Genomic DNA, 24,266 nt, shown 5'->3' on the forward strand with positions numbered 1-24,266 from the left:
CTAAATTAAGTTAATTTTTGTCTGAAGAATAATTCAAAATTTTAGGATTTACTTTAGAAAATCAGGTTTATTGGTAGCTAATAGTTGGTACTCTGATGTATCATTTTGAATTCCCCTATATTTGAGCGTAAACACTATTTAATAAACAATATTATGTGTCTGGATTTTTTTATTTTTGCAAATTAGAAAATTTTAACTTTAAACTAAGTTAAGTTACTTTTTATTTAAAGTTAATTTTTAACTTAACGAGTTAACAAAAAAGTTTAAGTAACTTTTAACTTAATTTAACTTTATAATTTTCAAAATAACTTAACTTAACGAGTTAAAAAAAATCGTTTACTTGCCCAGCCTTATAATATGTTACATTATTTTTGACCACCACGATCCGCAGGTTGAGAAACGCTGGTGTAGACCATTATATTAAATAATGTCAAAACGTAAATTCGTTACAATTTATATCTGAGCAGCTGCAATCAAAATCGTAATTGAAAAAAAATGTCGGGGTCCAACATTTCTTTTAACAAAAATACTGAAAAGTGAAAATGTATAGTTAATAAACTATATAATCACCACTAAAATGTTTCTACTTTTAAAAATCTCATGGGGGTCTGGACGCCTGAATCCTCCCCTCGGGTACGACCTTGACTACAATTAAAAATGTTGAGTTGTTAACCAAATAATGTTATACAATTCAATAAAAAGTCCTTAACTATTTTCAATATAATTATTTTGACTATTCAACATAACTTGTAAGAATTTTTAATTTATGAAATTAGGTTCTTGTCTATAATATTCAATCATTTTAATCTTTAAGAAAACAATATACTAGGAATAACGAAAGATATAATAATAGGTATAGTATTTACAAAACAATATTATTTGTGATTTGAACGTATATATTATTACATTGTATATATTTGAACGATATAGATACAACCAATCGTTAAAGGTAATACATATAATACATATTCAGTTGTTCGTAAAATATATAATAACACAAAAATGCAACAAAATAAATAAATATCGAACAACATTTGAACGCAAATCGTTTTAGACTATATTAAGATAAATTTGATTAAATTTCGTTTTATCCTGCTCAAATACCTACAAAACTGACGAACAAAATAGTTATGCTCTATATTTCTATAATATCTATACAAAAAAAAAAAAAAACCAACGCTAGATAAAATATATCATCATTTTAACAATTTCCAATGACCAATTAGATTTTAGTATAGAGGATAAACAATTGTAAGACACCAAAAAAAAAAAAATAAAATAAAAAGAGTCAGGAGAATTAGACCGGAGTGAGAGAGATAGGAGAGGAGAAGAGAGATAGAGAGGGAAAAAAAGAGAACAGATGTAGTGATAAAAGATGATGGCGATCGGTCGTGTCGTCTGATTTGCTTCAGTACCAATTTATGCGACTCTCTTTTTCTCACTCTTTCTCTCTGTTAATAAATTATATTTATATTAATAACAATATTATTCAATATTATTAAAGACGTTAAATTCCGTTAAAACGACACTTTTTTCGACGACTTTTTCTTGTAAGTGCTGACCGATTCTGTGAGCGCTTCGTTGTCAGCGAACAACGCTTTCAGGTCGGCCGAACGCTTTTGGCGGGCAGCGTCCCGCTCGGCGATGCCGTCAATCTCGTTTTGTATATCTAACAAGCGGGCCTTGGACTTGCGCGCCCTGGCCGCAGCCGCTAATTGATCGGCGGATCGCTCGTCAGCTGCATCCTGTAACTGCGCTTTAAATGCAGCCGACCGTCGGTTGTTAGCGTGCAGTTCGGCTGAGGCCACCACGTCCTCCGCATCCTGGAAGAAGGACTTTGTCCGCTTCTTGTAGATCTCATCCTCCAACGCCTCCTGCGATTTGCTGTTCAGCCCAACTGTGTCCAACAGTTTTTCAGTGTAGTTGAGCCGCGCCCTAGGCTTGCCGTCCGACGCGAACCCGTTGAACGCTGACTCAAATTCCTTTTCCAGCGACGCCGTCCGGGCGGCTGCCACCTTGGCGGCACGAGCCCGACGCATTGCAGCTACCTGAAGCACAACCGACATACATTCGTCACTATATCGTATATACATTATATTTAAATCATACATAGTAAAGAGAATATCGTATTACTCGTCGGTATACATAAAAACCATATAGTTTTAAATAAATTTATAATTCGTTCCAACTTACTATATAGGTATGTATAGGTACTCGTAATTGTATAATTATTTTTAAACTTTATGAATGAGTGAAATAGTATAGACCAACATTTTGTATAGGGTACCTCTCTCGTAGGCAGACTATACTACGCCAATATTATAACTTTAAATAAATTATACGACAGTAATAAATTATAAGTTAATGGAATTCGTCGCTGACAGTTAGTATAAGTGCGTATCGTATTAATGTGTGTGTACTGTGTAGTCAGTGATCATTAGTGTGCGTGACTGAAAAAAATAATGAAGACCCGGGTCCAAGTATATTCATATGTAAATAACACACATTCGAATATGAATCATGATTTTTATTTTGTCTTAAAGTATCAATATTTTGTCAATATTGTATTAACTATTTATCAGATAAAATTTTTGAAAATATAGTATATGAATTTGTATTTTGTAATAGAAAAATGTTTTAAGTTCCTACGATTAATATATATTTTTTAGTTACAACATATAACTAAAATTGTTATAGGAAATATTGTTATTTTTTGATTAAATATAAAATTTTGTTATGTTTTAACTAAACTTTAAAGTGTCTAAAAAAAATTGTTGTTAGGTATTTTTTTATATTTTTATCACACTATAAGAATAAAATATGAAGAATCTTGTACTAAATTAACATTTTCAAACCCTAGCTATAAACATTTTATGCTTTATAGTTGATATAATGTTGATATATTTTGAATTGCAAAACATTCGTAATTTTTGTCTACATTTGAACTTTAAGCGTTCATAAAACAAAATTATAATACTTCAAAAGGATCAGATTAAAAAAAAAATTATTAATTTATTATATGTATTATACTATTATTATGTGTAGAAAATACTAATATAAACTTATATAATATAATTTGGTGAATATTTTAAGTATCTACAGTTGTTAATTTCTACAAGCTTATAAAATTCCCTTATAGTTCTAGTACCAATTAGATCCAATTTTATATGAGTGACCCAAAGCAGAAAGTAGGTGGCATGAGTGCCGCTTAGTGAAAATTAGTGCCACCTTATGGTTAATGAATGTGTCTTGTACCCCATGGCCCATGCCCCAAGTCCCAGGGCACATAATTATTATTATTATTTCCTTATGGCTTATAGTGTCACCTAGTAAAAAATTCTTAAAATAGAGTGACCAACATATAAGTTTTTTATATTTTAAAAATAAATTGTAGTATACGATTGTACTTTATATAGTGACGGCTCATTCAATTCCCAAACATATAACCTCGAGAGCGCTCCAAACATCTGGACGTGTTAAGGTAAACATAGAACATCAGTAAAACAGATTTTAAATGTGTAACTTTTATAGTTTTATGTAATAACAATATGATTGTTTTTAAAAAACAAATATTATATTGAACACCTTGCACCACATCTGCCTTTGAACTCCAAAACTGAGCACCACTGCACAGAGTACACTGTACAATTATTCGTACATTATTGTTTATTTTTCATAAATTATATTATTGTGTCCTGGACATTAATGTTATTAAATAACCAACTGTCTAATTACAGTACTATATTTATACAAAATTACATTTTTTTCTTGTGGATTTATTGGATAGTTGGATGTGTATGTGTAAATAACAGTAGGATATTTGGTGTCGTTATATAAATGACTTATAGATATGTATTAATAAACTTAAAAAATAATTATCAGAAAATAACCATATTTGATACATTATATATATTAATATATTATAATGTGATCTGTATATACATGGTAAAATTAATGAGTAATTAGTTAAAGTAGTCAGTATCTATATATCAGATTTATAGGACTAAGTAAGATATGAACACCTATTAATATTAATTAACCAAATGAAAAGAGACAATAAGTTATGTAACATAATAATCAACGCCAGATTAAGAGCTAAAGACGCCAGGGGCAAAATAAATTTTCCAAATAATAAGTTATTAGTACTAAAAATATTTGACGCCGTTCTTAACATATGAAAATTATGACGCCGAAAGCAATTACCCCCTTTGCCACCCGTTAGACACGGCACTGATAATAACTAGAATGGTTGATTAAATGTATAGGTTATTTATTATTATTATTAAATCACTAAAGCCTCCTTATTATATTTAGTTTATAGATACTCAATTATTATAAAAATTGACATATATCTTACCAAGATAAAAAGTAAAAAAACAGTTAAGTTGCATTGCTGTATAATACTAGTTTCGAGTATACCTTATTATTGATTTATCACTTTGAATTCAATTCTAAAGCATACCATATGAAAAACGAGCAGATACAGTGTTTAAGCCTTTATTCATAAAGGTATTTAATTGTATAATAATATTATTATTAATTGTAATCAAGGCCGTTCCTAGGAAGGGGATTAGGAGTTCAACCTTTACACCAAAATTTTCACACATTTCAATGCGGTATCCTCAAGGATAGAGAACTCCATACGGAAATTTAGAAATATACCGATACTATAAATTCACAATATATCCTCTTATAAAGTATTACTATTAAATATTAATTTTATATGAATATATTTTTCTCTCTATAAATTCAGTCATAAGTCTCAACCTAATGTAAGAATCTACCTACCAATGTAAATTAAATTTCTTATAGTCAATAGCCCCAGTTTCCGAGCCAGTGTTATAATAATAATACAAAATAAACATGATAATATTTATTAATCACATTCTAAAGAATCTACTCTAATCATATGGGTATTATTACCCTCAATATTATAGTTATATTGTTATTATTATTAATGATAGTGGCATAAATAAATGCATAATAGTACATCATGCCATCATAATATTTTGTATGTAGTGTGATGAATGATGATAATAATTAATAATTTATAAATGTATCTATGTTACGTGTTGTAGTAATGAAGTATGGCTGTGTCGTGTGTCGTGTGCGTACTTGTATAATAATTATTCATTAGAATAATTTATTTATTTCACGGAATTTTTTTTTCAAATAAAATAGCTAAAAGATAAAATACATTATTAAATTTTGTGTGTACGAAGCTAAAGTAAACACACGTCTAATAAATCTGAAAATATTTTAAAATTGATGACATTGGGGACCATATTTAAACAAAAATGTAAGTTATGAATATTAAAGTATAAGTTAATAATAATTAAATAACAATTAATAGAATATAAATACTTTATTTTCATTGAAACCTTTATATATAAAAATCTATAATGAATTAATTGTGATTAAGTTGACCCTATAAACACATAGAAATAATGTTAAACGAGCTTGAAAATTTACGCGAAAATATGGACCAAATATTTTAAATTAGTTTTTGAAAAAGCTGTTCTTTTAAATTTTTGATGAACAAAAAAAAATAAAACCAAAATAATAATTGCTTGTCAACAAAATCGTGTATAAATATTAAAACTAATTGTCCTAAAAAATATTTCCGTACTTACTGATAAAACGCTTATAACAGTTATAATGATTCCATTTTCTACGATTTTATTAATCAATTAAAAGAACATTTTATACAAATCATAAAAATTATTTATATTATTACTATCGAATAAATGTATAATTTACCGATAAAGACAAGCGATATAAATTTGTACTCAGATTTTTCGAATTTAGATTCACTATTAACCGAGTTAAATTTTTGATAATGAAAGTGGTTAGATAAATCCATACCAAAACGGCCTACCGAAGTACTTATTGAAGCATATCCTAACTGTAGTCAAAACTTTTTCCTAAACATTTCATTTATATTAAGTGTTTATTACTTTACCATATTACATAGTACCCAAAAGAACATTTTCTTCTTTAGAAATAATAAAGAGCTATTTGCGAAATGCTACTGCTGACAATAGACTAACTGGTTTAGCATTACTTAGTGTACATAATTATATATTCATGACGATCCTTAGGAAGTAATCAATCGTTTTTGAGTTTTTCTAAAGAAAAAATAGAAATTTAGAATTTGTGCTGTAAAATTGAATTTTTATTAAATTATATATTATAGTATAAAATACTATGCATATTTGAATAATTATTAATAAACCTTATTAATTTGCATATGGCCCACATGGGTACTTTAGGTATTTAAAATACATATGTTTAATTGCTTTAAAGCGTTAAAAAGATGTTCATTATTTTATGCACCATTTACGAAAAATTTGCACAAATATTTATAACACTTATAGAAAAAATTGGGATTCAATACTCGTGTCTCGTATTATTGATATTTTTTAATTTTTTAATTGTTGTATGAATAGCCATTGGGAAACTTTGTATTACAATCATAGACTTTTTGAAATAGAAAATTAAATGTTATTAAAAATCTTAAACAAAGTAGAAAATTCTAATTTTAATAAATACAAAAAAAGATTATTTCAGAATAATATAAAAAATACTAGGAAATATAGTTACACTACATTACTTATAGGTACAGTGGCGTAGCCAGGATTTTTTTTTTTTTTTTTTTGGGGGGGGGGGGGTTTCAGTAATAAAATAAATCTACAACCATGTTAAAATAATAAAATAATTGAATGATAATGATTATTATCACCAGTGCAGTCGATAACGTGAATACGGCAAAACAGAATATATTTCACGAATAAATGATTGTATTCCTATATTATAAACATTATATTTTTGATAAAAATACGGCCGAAGGGGGGGGGGGGGTCAACACCCCCCCCCACGATCTACGCCACTGTACAAGTACTATAGTATATTAGTATCTATAAAAAGGATAAGCTAAAATATAAGACAAAGTCATAGAAGTATACAACATATTTTAAGGTAAAAGTCAAAGTTCAGTTAATTATAATTTAAATTTATTAACATATGTAAATTATTCAGATATCATCTATATTATCCACTAAAATAATATAGAAGATAATATTAATAAGTATTATCATTGAGAGTGAGTATTATCCAAGACTATAGTATAGGAAGAGTCTATGTTAAAGTACAACTTAAATGGTACAAATATATTAATATTATTATATACGATATAAAAAAATATTATTGAAATTACATCCATTATATTACAATGTAAGCCATTCTTTGATTATTTTTATTCTCATTTAAATGTTTATAAAAATACAATGCCAAAAATACATATAAGATTTTCGTATACTTTGACATCCTTTAATTTTGGATAAACGCCAAGGTGTAAATTATACAATTAGTTATATCCTATATGGTCGTTTATGTAATATGTACATGCTGCACAGTTAAATCATCCGATTTTATTATCAGTTTACTATTTTCTTACAAGCCAAGGTTTTTTAAACCATTTCTATTTTGACTAATATATATATATATATAAGATTTTGTCTCGTAATTTAGGCATAAAATTACAGTATATCGGTATACGTATATACATTCCAAAATTCAACAGTGGACCTATTATAAACTTTTAATGCATCATATAAATTGTTATTTTCTTTAGTTATTATAAATTTTCAAATTTTGACATTCAGAAAAACTCAAAAAAATTAAATTTTCCCATGACCTTTTTTCATTTAAATTTTCATAATTTATTTCATCTACCTAGTACTTTGTGTGTTAATATAAATAAATATATATGAAGCTCGTCCCTTCCACTATAAAATGATTTAGGGACTACTGCACTGCCTCTCAACAGTGGCGGATTGCCACTGCGGAGGCCGAATGGCCTTCGCCCCCCCCCCCATTGTTATAAGTTAAATACACATTTAAAATTATTGTATATTTGTATGTATTTATTAATTACTGAAAAAATTTAAGATTTGTGTTTTGGACTATAGGCCCTCCCTCAAAAAAAAAAAGTTAAATCCTAGATTCACCATTGCCCCTCAAGCATCAAGTGTAATCAATGCCACAAATTTAATGAATAAAATAATCGTTTTTAAATTATGAAGATTTATTGATCTATATCTATAATATTATCAAAAGAATTTACCTCTTGCTCAAATTCGTCGTCGGGCAATGATAATCTGGAATCGGAGCCGCTGCGCCGAGACCGCACCGGTGATGAAGATCTGTACTCGTCAAAGGCCGAAGTTCCCGACGTACTAAATAGGCTTTTTGGGCTAGAGTCGAAGAATCCACCAGCGGGTTTGGGTGCGGCCGGCGTGGTCGAAGAACCGTAGTACTTGCGGTCTAGGTGGTCCATCATTGGCTTATAATAACCCTCGCCAATGTTATAGTTGCAGTCGTACACCCGGGTCCGGGGACGGCTCAAAAGTGTCCGTCTTTCTGACATGCTGATGTATGTAGGTTACTGTGTGAATAATAAATATATAGCATTATACATAACAAATTTATTTTATAAAAAACAAGTGTTTTTGAATTAATTGTTACTAAACAGAATAAAAATATTTTTTTTTAACAATTATGAAATATTCAGTAATATAGGTTTGGTAAGGTATGTTGATTAATCTGGGCTATCTATAGGCTATTAAACCTACTTGCAAATTATTATATCAATAAAAAAAATTAAAAAGCTGTCCTGAAATGGACTTTAAAAGACTACCAATATATACTATAAAATATTTTAAATTCAATTATTATTGTTTTGTTCTTTTTTGCCCAGGAATTAAAAGTGATAAAACTATTCAACAATAATAATGAGTAATAGCGTACAGCCATACAGGATTATATAATTAAATAAGAAGTTAATTTTATATATCGAAGAGTTTAAAAGTTTTTTTGAGTACTAATATTAATGATATTATAAATTTGAGGATATTTTTCAAAACAAACCAAAATACTTTTTTTTAATGCTATACGTCTATTAATTTTTTGTAAATGAATAATGTAAAGTAGTCACTAAATTATGTATATTAGTACTGTCTATAGTACTCTAGTATAGAACTATATGTATATAGATAGTCAATAATTTAAATAAATAGTAGCTATATATTTATAACAATACAAAGCGTTTTTATTTTATATAATTATTATTAGAAGATAATTTACGGTATAATTAATATTTAATTGTAATATGTGGTAAATTGTTAGAACTTATCAATAATTCTATGCCATGAGAAAAAAATTATAATTTCATGAGATGGATGTAAGATAAGATGGCTGTAGAAAATGTGTACAGTTAGGTAAAAGGAAATAAATTGTAAATTTAAGCTAGATAAAATATTTGTATAAACACCACTTATAAAAGTAAATAAAAATAAATTGAATTACTCTTTATTTATAAAAGTTTTATAATTATGATTTGACAAATCAATTATTATTGTATAGATCTTTGAATAATGAATAGTTTTAGTTGGTTACCTTAAGGTATATATAATTAAATCAGGCACTTTTGTTTTTTCTACTATATTATTGTTAGACCATCAACTTAATAATTTGTTGTAATATATTACATCATTGTACGTATAACACGTATTTCAAGCTGTCACAAAAAACCTACATTTACATCTTTATTGCGGTTTACTTAATCGAGATTCAACTATTCAAGGTTAATAGTTTATAATTAATAATAGATAATAATATTAGGTTACTTTTAACGATTTTTTTTCTTTTACAATCCTGTAATTTTTGTACGTGTGAAGATTTAAATTATTAGTTATAATCAGGGCTCGTAAGTTCATGCACTAAAAAATGTATAAATTAGCATGCATTCATGCTCTAAACATTGGCAAAATATGCATTTATATTCGCTAACATTTTTAAAATATGCACTATGTAACAAAATTCATAGGAGAATTTTGAAATAATAAGATAAAACATCAATTCATTTTTAAAGTTTTTTATTCCTTTTAATTTTTATACACTTAAGAATAGCCAAAATTATTAAAATAAATCAAAACTAATACTATTATTTTATATATAAGAAAATAAATAAAATAAGAAACAAAAGAGAACCAAAATATTTAAATAAATAAATAAAATATTTTTTATGTAATAATAAGCGCTAATAACCCTAAAAAATCTACTTTATGACAAATATGCCTTTACATCCAAAATATACAAAAACATTCACTATTTAACTTTTTATAATTATTACTATTGTTATGAAATGGATTTGATCTCAGTTAGCATGTTTTCCTGTATAACAAAAAATACATGCAAATGCATGAACTTACCAGCCCTGGTTATAATTTTCAAATAAAGGATTACTTTTTAAGGGTTTTTGTATTGATTACAAAAATTAAGAATAATGTTATGCCAATATGTATAATATGAAACAAATAAATAATAATTTATCACTTGACCTTGAGTATATTAAAATATAATTTTACCCTATTTTCAAAACAGTATCAGTTTCTATGATCATTCTATACTGCATATGAAAGTGGTATGGTTTAGAGTCCAAAAATTATTTCGCTCATATACGCGAGATTTAACATCAAGTATCATTAGTATCAAGAATCAACATCCCTTATTTTCCCAACGATTATATTTCTGCAGCAGTTCAATGTCTCCCAAGCCTCTCAAGCCTTACGGACCACGAAAAACATGTGGTTAATTTTCCATCCATATCCAATATCCCCACTGGAGTCTAGTAAAATCGATTCTCTTGTATACTTCTTTTTTTTTTTTTGTATATCTTCAGTCTTCACACTTCACTGGTCTCGTATCCATGTTCCATATCTATTATTCTCCGTATAGTTTTTTTATTATCCGTTTATACCTACTCTAATACTTATACTCCTATAACGAATAAAACAAATACGAACTATTAACAACTCCACTTTTCTCTCTAATTTATACAAAAGCCCGTTTCTAATGTGTATTCTACTAGTATATACTGTAACGCTGCATTGTAATTTTATTTCAGCATGTACCCATATATTTTTATTCTTATATTATTGAAGTATAATGTTATTAATGTTTTACTTTAAATACATAACATCTATATCTTATACTTTGGAATATTTATTATGAAAATATACCAACTATTAGGTACTAAGTATCATAAGTTATAGTATGTATAGATAAATAGAGCCCTCATTAAATACGAAGTTTTATACAAAGTTATTAAAATAACTTTTTATTTCACTTTTTTATTATATGATATTTTAAAAATTCATAAATGTATGTTATGAACCTTATAAGATTTATAATGAGTTATCACATGTTAAACAACGTATCTTATATAATATTATGTTTATATAATGACTTCAGACTTATCACGATAGTTCTAAAATACTATTTTACTGTGTACCTATAAAATTAAATATGAAAGTAACACGCAAAACACGACTCCATCACAAGGAGTGAGTAAAAAATAGTATATAATAGGTACATTTGTGCGTTAAAGTTTAATTGGTTATTGATATGCGTTAATGATTAGAGAAAATAACTTTTAAACATTTTAAAACATAATTACACTATAATATGTTGATACACCGATAAAGTATTAGTATAATAAACGTGTTGTTATGTTTTAAAATGAATAAACTCATTGAAGAAAAATAACCAAAACATATTATCTTTAAATGAGTACCTAACCTTAAAACGTTATATAATATTATAAATTTATAAATATGTAGGTAATATTATAATAGTAAAATATTAAGTTAACATAATTTTGTTGTATAGTATTCAGAAATGATAAACAAAAGTGTAATATTTATATTTGAATACAATAATAACAATAATGCAAAGCAGTTCAGATACTGTAGGGATCTTATCTACACTTATCTTGGCAAAATGTATTTAAAAGCATATAGTCAAACCAACCTGTATACTGTACAGGAATCAATTTCAAATTAGGTTAACAAATAACAACTCTAAAAATTTTGAGGTCTTAAAAATTTTACAAGCTGCAGTCATGAAAATAAACTTTATTTAAAATTTTTAAAATGTATTAAAAATATTTAAATTTGATGGGTCAAAAATATATTTTTTATCATAATTAAAATATAAATAAACAAAAACCAAGAAAAAATCAATACGGTCTCTAAAATGCATATATGCGCAAAACTAATCGAAATTTATCGTTTGATATAAATCTACATTTTAATAAATTATCTATGATGAATTATTTTAACCTGTATCATATAAAAATCAAATCAGAATCTATTCTATATCTACAAACTAGATCTTAAATTGCATTGATTTTCCAATAGATTTATTTGTACTCTAAAATGAAAAATTTGAAAAATATATTCAATTTATAAAATACCCAGGACCGGTGATATTTTCACATATAGACATTATAGACATGATTCAAAGAATACCACCCCTGAAAGAAGAGTTATGAAAAATAATAATGCCTCTGTTGTAGTCTTGCGTTAAGCCGTCTGCGCTGGTAAACTAACTTTAAAAATCACTATAATATATTAATATGCTCAAGGCCGTAACTGGAAATTAATTTCGGGGGGAGGGGGGGGGGTAAGCGCTAAAAAAATTGTGTTCTAATTTTAATATAATATTTAATAGGTACACGAAAAAAATTCGGGTGCGATTTGTACCCCTCCCACCAGGTACGGCCTTGAATATGCTCGACTAACAATATTATGTATAGTCTATAACGCGCGTTACATAATATATTATATATCCATCGGTTATAGTTAATTGTCGTCAAATGATTCGTGTTTTATATTTATACACAACATATATATATATATATATATTATAGTCGCGTGGCTGACGTGTGACCCTATAAATAAAACACAATACATACTGCGAAATCAGTGGCGCTCAACATTATTATTATAGGTGTGACAACTACTACATTTTACAGCGATAATTTAACATTTTTAATGACTTTTTTCTAATCAGGGCGTATATGAATAATATTATATTTTTTAGGAGGTGGTTAAGGTTATACATTTTCATATTTATACAATAAGTTCGTTGACAGAAATCACTTTTATTCTATAAAACATACTTGATAATTTACCAACATTTTTTTAGGGGGAGGGGGGAGGGGTCAACCTTTAAAACCCTCATTGTGTATGAACCTGGTTTTAATGACGTATTATATTCAAATATCATGTGAGCGCCAAGTCGACATATTGATCATAATGAATAAATATATTATTAATGATAAATTTAGTCTTAAATCATATACGTTAATTAAAACTCATTAAACATTTGAATGATAGCGATTGTAATACTATTGTTATGAATATTTCATGAAATTAGCATTGCATAATAGTCATTAAAACTTGTCATATAACCACGTGCATTATGCTTAAACTAATTCATTGAACTATTCCGAGCTAAAGCAGATTCAGTATACACCATTTGTAATTTTACAAATTCATATTTAGTTTGGTTGTTAGCTATATATAGGCTGTATGTCTATATAATATTACCGTAACAAAATTATGAACTAGGGAAAAATTATCTTTAAAAACGGTTAGTGGGCAAAACTATACACATATACAAGTAAATGCATATTATCTTGCTACACATACAAAAAAAGATCGGGAGTGCTATAGCACTGAAGTGCGATTGTACCTATATAAATCGCTAGTAGAAGATATACAGAATAATATTATAATACAGTGAAACCTCTAAATAATGAACACTCTCGACCATCGAAATTTTATCCGCTATTTAGAAAGTGGGCGGAGAAATGAAAAAAAAAAAACATTATCAAAAAAATTATACACATATTTATATTATTTTAATGTATGAATATACTTATACCCGTGTGTTATTAATGATAATTATCAGAATCTAGTCATAAGTGTCCGTTATTTAGAGGTTTTTCTATAGATAAGTAATGAAAACGTTCAAGTCCCCGAAAATTGTCCACTATATTTGGAGGAGCCAAAGTTATTCAGAGGTGACCGTTAAGGGAGGTTTCATTGTATTATGTGCGTCGAAGTGTTATACCGTGTGTTCGCGGAATTGAATAGTTTTGGTTTTAAAATGACGAGGCTACGCAGCTGCGATTTGACCCGGAAAGTTTGCCAAATTCGCGCACGAGTCCGAATTTATAACAGTCAGCAGCGGCGGCGTGTACACTAGTATATAGAATGCTATTTATACGCGACGATAAAAAAAAAAAAAATAACATCCTCCACCCGGGTGCGGTGTAGGCCACACCGCACCCGGGTGATATATGTGCATATTAAAACACATCATACGTAATACACCGGTGTGGTCCGAAAAATATATTTGTATTTCGGCGGCGGCAAACCCGTAGAGGACACAATGACATACACTGCTGATTATTGTTTAGACGCCCAAGCGACGTACTTGCTACATAATTGAAGACATGACCGACGTATTACGCAGTAGGTACGTGATAATAATGACTAATGAGTCGATGTCGCACCTGCATGGGACCGTTGCGAGAAATGAGAAAAGCATCACAAACAAGATGAACGCAAGTACGCAATGTGATGATACATGTTGTACAATTATTTTAATATACGTGGAATGACTGTGTAGTGATGGTCTGAATACACAGTTTGAACTTTTACTATAGAAAGTGGGAAAGCGGTATGAATGGTGGTAGATTATTGCGTATGTGATGACTGCAATGGTACAATTTCAATTGTCAATGATATAAATGAGCAATTCGTAAGGACTTTAAAGGGGAGATATGATAATCGCGGTTGAAATTTACTCGTATAGAAGCTATCAATTAACGTGATTAACGACTACTTTTATCACAAATTCCATTGACGGACTGGGTCATTTCGCACCACTAAATATACCTACACAATAACGTCAGGTATGTAATATTATACTTTCAAACCGCGTCTGATACAGTAGGAACAATGTTGGAACGCGTACGGGAACCGAACGTTATCGACGGGACCGCGGCCGACTTGCGGAGTAGCCAGATTAGGGCGTTTCAACGCGTAACAACGATAATATTATGTAATATAATATTATTATAAATCGGGTACCGTGTACAGTGCAGTTGATGGACTCACCTCGTGACGAAAGCGCAAAGGCCGTCGGTATAGGCGTGCTGTGCGGCGACGTGTATTGCGTGACGGCGGTTACCTATATAGCAAAAAACGTAGTTTTCCGCTGCGGATTTGATGGACGAAATGGCACTGAGTTACGCGCGGGTATACGAGAGTACCCTTACGCGTCCTTCGACGCCGCCGCCGCCGCCATTGCGGTATTGACGCGTTGCCAATAAAGAGTGTATATACCTACACGACTACTACAAGAGATGAACGTTATATATAAATATATGTGTACATATTATAATACCGCACAACAGGCCGGCCGCGCGGCAAAACAAACGCCGCCTCTACCTGCCGCTCGTCCATCGACGGCTCAGCTCGGATTTCGCGCGAATGACCGCCGCCGAGTCCGATCCACTGCTGCAGACGACTTTTGACTACGAATCATCATCTATTATTTTTATTATTGTTATTTAAAAGCGTCGTACTTTATCGCTTAAGTCGCATTATACGCTAATAAGCCGCGATAAGTACATAGACGAATACATTACAAACTATTTTTGGTGTTATAACACATTAATACCTATTATGGACCCATATGGTAACGCGTTAACAGGTCAACGTGTAACAGGTTACACGGAATACGGTGACAATTTGTCACACCTCGGTGTGTTAAATCATACACGTTATATAAGCGTGGTGGATCCACCTTGTTGCTGATGAGGGTATAAGGTCTGTGTGTTAAATAGATAGTGTTGCCCGCCTGCGGGGACGTTCAACACTTTGACCAATATATTATAATTTATAATATTGTTTCACACTTTAGACTAGTCGTTTCTGCCAGACGGCAATTATTAAACATGCAGTAACCACTGACCGTACGAGTACGCTACTTCCGTCGATCAGCATTCAGCAGCGTACGATATGTTGATAATGTTGTAATAAACCGTTTTCGTTTTTAATTTTCAAACGGTGTGATGAGAGGAAGCGGAACACACTCATTCACGCTGTACTTATTGGTATTTTACATCAGTGACGTAGACGGCAATTTTATCATGGAAGAGGGAAGGTTAGGTATATCTGATGCATAAATCGTAGAAATGTGGATGAGCCTCATCAATTTCCACGACTCTGTCACTTACGTATGTTCAATGTTCATTTATACATTATATAAATGTACGGACACACCGAAGGTAATAAACTGGTAACAGAATTCACATTTTCCAACCAAAAGCTCATTAGGAGACTATCTATTGATGATTACCTCAATTATCATATCAATATTTAATTTCCATGCGTGTGGCGTATTTATTGTGAATTCGAGTACACAACTAAGTAATTTCCGTTGATATCTAACAACATAATAAAGAATACCTATAGACATAAAAATTTAAGATGCTAGGTGACGTAATCGACACAATACCACAAATTTAATAACTTCTTAATAATTTTTCATACTTTAACACTCTAAAATGTATCTTATCATAGACTTGTTTATTAAACTTAGCGCCTCTCGATATTTGGAGTCTCTTCTAGTTGCTCCCCGCGTTAAAAATGTATTATGAATTGCGGTTTCTTTTAGGGTACCATATACGAGTTGGTATAAATTTGACCCATAGGTATTTTGAGTGCATACTGCATACTAATTAAAAATATATTTAAAACATAAAAATAAATATCATATTATTATACATTACGGAACTTCACTATCTTTTTCATTTTCACATATAGACTATAGACTAGCAAACTACAAGTAGGTTAAACATTTTGTTTAAGTTTTTATTTAAAATTTTTATAAATGTTGTAAGTAGGCAACATTTTATAATATTTTGAGTAGGATAAGAGGACAAAGCATGTGAAAAGTCTAGAATATGCTGTTTTTCATTTTGATTTGAGGTGAGGCGTTTGTTAAAAGTTAAGTCTTAAAATTAAAAGCTCAATATTCAACTTCAAAGACGGTAAATATAATTTTATTATTTAGTTTGTTTGAAAGATAGACCTTTGGGTGTAAAGAGAAAGTTATAAAAGAGGATGATTTAGTTTGACAAATAAATTACTTCAACTTTGGTAAATTCATCTAATTGTAAATAGTGATACCTATAGTGTTCATTTAATATACAACTTGTACAAGTATGTGGTACCATTGTATTAATAAGTAGGTAAGCATCATTTATTGTGTAACATGATGAAGTAAACTGATGCAGTATCAAGTGGTATTGTTGGATACAATGTTTAGTGATTTTTATAAAATTATTTTTAAGTATGAGATGAGGTTTATTTAGCTAATTATTTTTATTGATATATTAATGTATCTACCAACCAGACTGAATCCATTAATAAATATTATGTTAGTTAAATTATTAAACAGTGGTAGTTGTGACGTAGGTATTAGTGTACTACGATATGTAATTGGTCACATAACTGTCCATCATCAGCATCGGTAGCATCAAAGACTTGATAATAGTTATGTACAGTAACGTACATGCCGTATCTCACTATAGTTGGAATACTTATAGTTCATACGTAGCCCCCCAAATATTTCATTAGACCTCGAAAATCAAAATTCTATTCTAAATGTTATTTTATTACTATTTTTTGTTTTAATAATAATTATCTGTTAATTATTTTAAAAATTGTAAAATAATATTTTACCAACAAATGTCGCTAATAAATATTTATAAGCAAATTATTATTGTATTAAACTATTAAACATATTTGGATTCCAGATAAGTGGCATCTGATAACATTTATTATCGTACCATAATATAATCGCATTTGTGATATAATGCTGGTTGTACATTTGTTCATTTGTACATGCTGTTATTCAACTTTGAACTTTTTATCGCAAAACGTGTACCTAGTACATATATAATAATTGTTATTATTGCCCACTTGTACCTATATAACTTTATTAAACCAATATTCACATCACACGACAAAAATTTACCAAGAGTCCACGACCAATTGACAATTCGAGACGACTAATTGATGTAAACTCGATAGAAAATTAGAAACGGTTTCTCATGTGCCGCGCGCTGTTGTGCTTATATAGTTATGTCGGTTGTGACGGTTAAGCAGTGGCGGATTAACTTTCACGGTGCCCTGAGACACGCTCAATGTTTACGTCCTTTTTTTTTTTTTTAATACTATCCAAGGATCGTAGTTTAAATGGGCTAACATCGAAGAGTGGTTATCGGGTATAGCACTATAGCCGTCTCGGGAGTGAAAAACAAAAATGGTTAATTTTTTTTTTTTGTTCATTTTTTTAAGAACAAAAATAAAATAACAACAAATTTGCCGCCCTAGGATCAAGCCTCACGAATCTAGTAGTTAATCCTCCACTGCGGTTAAGTGTTGAATACAACTTATAAAAGGTGAAGATCTTAAATTGCTAAGTTCATTGTTCGTATGAGACGTTATTGTTTTGATTTTTGAAAATGGCAATCTTTTTTAATAGTTTTAAATTTTGTTATAAACACTTATGTAATGTATGTTGGGTTTTTTATTAAAAAGAAGTATGATAAAATTCGACTTATTGTTTTTAAAAATTATATTCTAGAATAAAATGTGTATAAAACTAAAAGGTATAATATAATGTTATCTTATTTGTTCTATTGTCAATTAATGTAAGATAGTAACTACTTATATATGGTTTAACATAAGTAGTTAGTAAGATTAATAAGTTGTAAAAATAATTAAAAAAAAGCATTTTATAATAGCTTCAAAACATTAATTTAATTTAATTTTTTTACTTTGAAAATTCATTGTTTTTTTGATCATACAACAAATACCTAAGTTTAGTAAGGATTCTAAAAAAATGTTTTAAAGAAATGAAAGTTTTGGACATATACTAATGTATCAGATTAAACTTTTATCTAAAAAATGGTTTTTGGGGGCCCATTATAGATATTGCTGATGGGGCCTTTTGGAACCAGTTCGACGCTGGCTATTTGGATTAGATTTGTTATTTTGTAAGTAGGGCTGCTGAGAATATTGAAGTATTGAAAATTTGGACTTGAGAGCAAAGTCTCTCATCTTTACAATGTGGATTTCCCAAAGCTGTGGTTACAGTAGAATAGCGTCTTTCGCTACACTGTAGCGTTAAAAGTTTCCAAATCGCCTCATTGCACTTTGGGGTGATGTGAACTCGCCAGCAAGATTATGTAATATCACTCCTTGTGAATTTTTCCTTTGGAGATTTGTCAAATCTCAGGCTTATACAACAAAACTGAGAACTATACAACAATTTGAAAGAAGAAATTTGACATGTGATTGCAAAATTCACCTTAGAGAACTGATGCAGTTGTTGCTATTTTTCTGGACCACATTACAGCCTGTCAACAAGACAGGGGAGGTCATTTGAATGATATTTATTTCTTTTTGTATTTGTTTAAAAAATATAGTGTTTTTATAGCCAATTTAAAAAAAAGCGTTCTTTATGGGATACCCTTTAGTCATGTGTAATATTATGCATGTTCGGCATTAATACTACACACTATAGATTACTTGTTGAAAAATACAACTGGTTATAATCCCATAACAGTACTGAAGTATTAAAATATACAACTACCTATTAAATCTTAGTTTGTGTATAATATAAAAAAACAAGAAAAATACTTTTTTATATATTAAAATATGTATTATAATATACTTGAATTTTTATATACAGTGTGCAATACACTTTTGTACTATATAATATAATATATTGTAAGTAATATGTTATTATATAATTTTTAACTAATCATTATACTATTAAGCAATAACTTTATGGAATTAAGTCTTACTAGATTTAAAAGTAGGTACTCATATTTTGTACAATTACCTTTTATATTTTAATCGGTTATGTTTTTACATTATACTATATAAAAATGATCAAGTTATTATTATTAATTATCATGAAGTAAAAATATTATTTACAAAAATATAAAATATAAATTTAAAATTATGTTTGATATTTGCTTTTTATCTATACAGTATACTGGAATAGTAACTAAATTGTTGGACAAACACTTAATGTGACATTGCCATGCACCATCTGGGTTGGGAACTTCTTAAATAAAATTTTATCATGTAAATTATTGTTAACTATCTCAACATTCCGTATACATCCTAAGTATCCATTGGATTGGCGATTGTTGTATATCGGATTACCACCAAGGTACAATGATTTGCTCGGTGTATTGCTGGATGTTCCTCCTTTACCATATTGGTCTGGTGTTGCAAACATATTATCTACACCCAATTGTACAACATTTTTCAGTTTCACGGCTGTAAAAGAATTTAACAAAAATAAATAATAATAATAAATCATTGACCAGCTACATTTTATAAATAGAATATTTTAGTTGATGTTTTAAAAATTAAATCAATATCCTCCATTAGAGGCACTAAGTTTAGTTCAATTCTTACCAAGACCTATTCACCAGTCCAATTAATCATTAAAAAATCAGATAAAATATGTATAACATCAAACCACACAAAGCCATATAAGACCTACGTTCAATGCTAAATACTAGTAATTCTAAACTAACCTTTAATTCTATGCCATAAGCCATCACATAAATAGTAAGGAGATGCTGGAGTAAAGGAAGCAGAAATCGGACCTTTACCAGTATCCACAGAAAATGATATTGTTCCATTTTTCATTTCCAATATCAATAAATTCTTCTTTACTGTTTGAACTGACATCAAAATTCCATCAACACTTCTTGGTTTTATATCCATTAAAATCTCAATTTCTCTACCAATAACAAATTTTTCCACTGAAACAAAGTGTTAGTCAAATGTAAAATAAAATTTGTAATGAACAAATTAATATTATTAATTTACATAATCTAATGTAACCGCCATTTCCGTAGAAAAATGCTCCTTCTTCAACTTTTTCGGAACATTTGGTTACACCATATTTACGACTAGGACTTCCTAAATCTTTAGAGTTGACTTTGAAATTGCGTAAACAACCTACAAATGTTTCATTCATTCCCTGAAAATAATTGTATCCAAGTTATGAATTAAAAAATATTTTTTAAACGTTGAAAGAAACACATTTTTGATAATAATTTTAATCAAGTATTTTGTCCTTACTATAAATTCAATGACTTTTTGATAAGCTGCTGGATTAGTGCCTCCAAAATAGAATATGGAATTTGTGTTTTTACAGCCTGACAACAAACTGGATCCAACTGGTGTACTATCTACGAATAACTCAGCATTTGCATTAGACCTGGTCCAGCTAATAGAATGCCAATCTCCGTCATTAACTAGCATTTGAGCTTTAATTGTCATTGGTGTAGAATTACAGCTCAAATGATAGTTAACCTAAAATGTATAAATATTAATGATCAATAAAATATTGTTGACCCTATTTGTAATGTATGGTTAATGGTTATATTACTTTTCCTTCATCCAAATAAACAGCCGTAAAGTCCGTCCCATCGGATTGATAGGCAAAAAATATTATTCCATCTGTGCTAGAAGTTTTTAAGTCAACTGAAATCTCGTTTTTGTCATTTTTAGTTTTTATCATTGTTGAATCATATTCAAAACGACTCCCCACTTGATTTCCTGAAAATAATCATAATTATGAAATATATGACTCAATATTACAAATTAATTAACATACCAAATCTATATCCACTATCTTTATTTATATCAGTATCTACTTGTGGATTTACTGATAGAGCACATAACCCTACCGGGAGAGTAGGTTTAGTGGTTATTTCATCTGGGATAAGTGTGGAAGAGGCGGTAGTTTGTAAAATGGGTGCCAGCATGCTCATGTCTAATTCATCTCTTAGCGGAGGTTTTGGTTTCACTAAATCAGAATTAATATAATTAAAAAAAAATATGTTTACATGGTTTTATTTAATTATTTTAAATTACTTGTGTTATTGAATTCTGGTACACTAAATCCAGTTAGTGACGGTTCTGTACATCTTCCTATTATAGCTCTTGGTGCATCAGTAAGCTGAGCAAAATTAATTATTTTCCCATTGAATGTTACATCACTAATACAACCAACAAATGAGTCGGTCATTGAAGTTTCAGCATCGACTTCCGGTGGAACACCGCCAAAGAAAAAGTCAGAGTATAGGAACCGCACTGGTGAAGGAGGGTTTTCAGATCTAAATAATTGAGTTTCAATACATTAAAAACATTGAGTTTTTTTCTCAATTTTAAATCATAGAATATCCAAAAATATTAATACTTACTGGAAATTATCAAAATCATCAACACGAAGCAAAAGTTCTTGATTTGTGTGCGCAACAAATACATCATGCCACTGATCATCATCATATCGTGTAGATTGTGTGGAAGAAACATGAATTCCTCCACTTTTAAACGTTAAGATTCCAGATTTTATACGCAATGAAAAAACAGATGACCCATCTTTACCATATACTAGTAAACCATTTGATTGAGTAGTTTTAAATCTTAATATTAATTCAATTGAATTATCTAATACAAACAAATTTGGCGATCTAACATAGCCTCTACTGCCTGCCTTAAATGATACAAGGCTGGTAATCTAAAAATTTAACTCAATATTATTAAATAAGTCTTATATGAATTAAATATTTTTATTTTACCCTTTCTGGACATCCTGAAATAATACCCTGGGCATCGACATACTTGTTGAGATTTACTTGGACTGTACTAATTTGTACACTATCTATGCATCCGTCGTACTTGAACTTAGTTACTTCTCTAATTCCATGATCTTTTGGATAACCACCAATGTACAAATGTTCAGAAACCTGTGAATATAATATTTTTAATTGTTTTAAATTTAATTTATAATCTAGTAATCAAGATTTTTTTTTCAAATATTTAATTTTTAAATATTATTTAAAAAATATAGAACATGAGTACATGACGTGTTAAATGTTATGGTATGAAACTATACACAATATGTAAATAAATTACTATAGGTATAATTAATGTGATACATACCTGAAGATCGGTTCCTTTTCCATTGCATTCTCCTGTTTCTATGATTTTATCATCAACTTTCAGTATAGCTTCTTTACCTACTCTAGTTGCATCAATTGTATGCCATTTATCGTCATTATACGAAAGAGGAGAAATAAATGATGTGGTATCGGCACCCAAATTTAGCTGTTTTAATTTCACAAATTTAATAAGTACTCATATTTTACATAGTTAATATGAAATACTTACTCGAAAAACAATACTTCCTCCTTCTAGTTCAATAGACATAAAAGTATTGTCTTTGAAAGCTAAAAATATCAGTCCATCAGTAGACGTGGTTTTTATACTTAAAAGAATAGATGATTTAGATTTCATTTGGTAATAAAGAGATTCTATAACAACATATCCTTCACCATTCATACGAAGCCCAGAACTAGATGTGTTCATAAATTTATTCCTAAAATAAAATAAATATTTGTACATTTTTATCTACAAACAGCAAAGTATTTTTAAATAGGTACCTTTCAATTGATCCACTATTTACACCTGAAGAATCTACAAAGTTCCAAAGGCCAACAAATGTATTTCCAAGCATTAAATCTTCAACACGACCTTCTAACGATTGATCTACTATATCGTTTTGAGCTTGGAATGTAGCAGGTAACCCTCCTACAAATAACTTTGAATGATCTTTATCTAAATTCAAACTAGAAGAATTTCCTGGAAGAACTGTTTCTTTGGAATAAGTTATTTCATTAGAATTTGAACCTTTTCCTACATCTTCATGTACAACCAATTTCACTGTTTTACCAGTTCTATAAAAACATTCAAATTGTTGTAATAATTTTATTTTACTAATAGTTGCATTAAATTAGGTACCTTTCAACAACGACTTTATACCACTTGTTATCCGACACTATTTTATCACTAGAAAGTATTGTAGTACCAGAACCAATATCCATTAACAATTCTAAATATCCATTATTAACTTGTAATGCCATGAAATCATCCTAATATGAATTACATACTTAAATTATTTTCAATTATATTAAATAAAATATGATGATATAATTACAGTTTTAAATCTTCTCATTCGACGACTAGTACCAACTTCGTTTCCAAGATACAATATGAGACCTGTTGGCTGATCTGTTTTAATATATATTGATGCAAGAGTGCTAATACTTTGTTGAGCTAAATTTTCAGGATTTCGAAGTTCGAGAGTTGAATTCTTTGATAAATTTACACCTACTTTAATCCTGGAAACATATTTTATTAAATTACAAAAAATATTAATAAAATTAATTATGTTGAGAACTT

The 24,266-nt window shown here is 29.2% G+C and overlaps 2 protein-coding genes across 2 annotated transcripts in view; both read right to left on the reverse strand.

The window, feature by feature from the left end:
• Positions 1-967: 967 nt before the first annotated feature.
• Positions 968-15,191, reverse strand: LOC113556689. The gene is made up of 3 exons (XM_026961787.1): positions 15,033-15,191; positions 8,126-8,446; positions 968-2,048 (listed from the first exon to the last, which is right to left on the reverse strand). Exons 2-3 carry the CDS (start codon positions 8,426-8,428, stop codon positions 1,518-1,520), a joined length of 834 nt encoding a protein of 277 aa, XP_026817588.1. The 5' UTR covers positions 8,429-8,446; positions 15,033-15,191; the 3' UTR covers positions 968-1,517.
• A 4,446-nt stretch (positions 15,192-19,637) lies between these two features.
• The window catches only part of LOC113559323 (laminin subunit alpha), a 28,062-nt gene continuing 23,433 nt past the window's right edge, over positions 19,638-24,266 (reverse strand). Inside the window, exons 38-51 of the mRNA XM_026965009.1 lie at positions 24,022-24,205; positions 23,826-23,956; positions 23,468-23,761; positions 23,196-23,403; positions 22,968-23,132; positions 22,604-22,771; positions 22,226-22,542; positions 21,897-22,138; positions 21,637-21,828; positions 21,409-21,578; positions 21,099-21,332; positions 20,844-20,997; positions 20,546-20,776; positions 19,638-20,282 (exon numbers count right to left, since the gene is read on the reverse strand). Coding sequence (XP_026820810.1) covers positions 20,005-20,282; positions 20,546-20,776; positions 20,844-20,997; positions 21,099-21,332; positions 21,409-21,578; positions 21,637-21,828; positions 21,897-22,138; positions 22,226-22,542; positions 22,604-22,771; positions 22,968-23,132; positions 23,196-23,403; positions 23,468-23,761; positions 23,826-23,956; positions 24,022-24,205 — 2,968 coding nt within the window. The 3' untranslated portion in view covers positions 19,638-20,004. The remainder of the gene's footprint in view (positions 20,283-20,545; positions 20,777-20,843; positions 20,998-21,098; positions 21,333-21,408; positions 21,579-21,636; positions 21,829-21,896; positions 22,139-22,225; positions 22,543-22,603; positions 22,772-22,967; positions 23,133-23,195; positions 23,404-23,467; positions 23,762-23,825; positions 23,957-24,021; positions 24,206-24,266) is intronic.

Source organism: Rhopalosiphum maidis, chromosome 4 (assembly GCF_003676215.2).
Source record: "Rhopalosiphum maidis isolate BTI-1 chromosome 4, ASM367621v3, whole genome shotgun sequence".
Classification (NCBI taxonomy): domain Eukaryota; kingdom Metazoa; phylum Arthropoda; class Insecta; order Hemiptera; family Aphididae; genus Rhopalosiphum; species Rhopalosiphum maidis.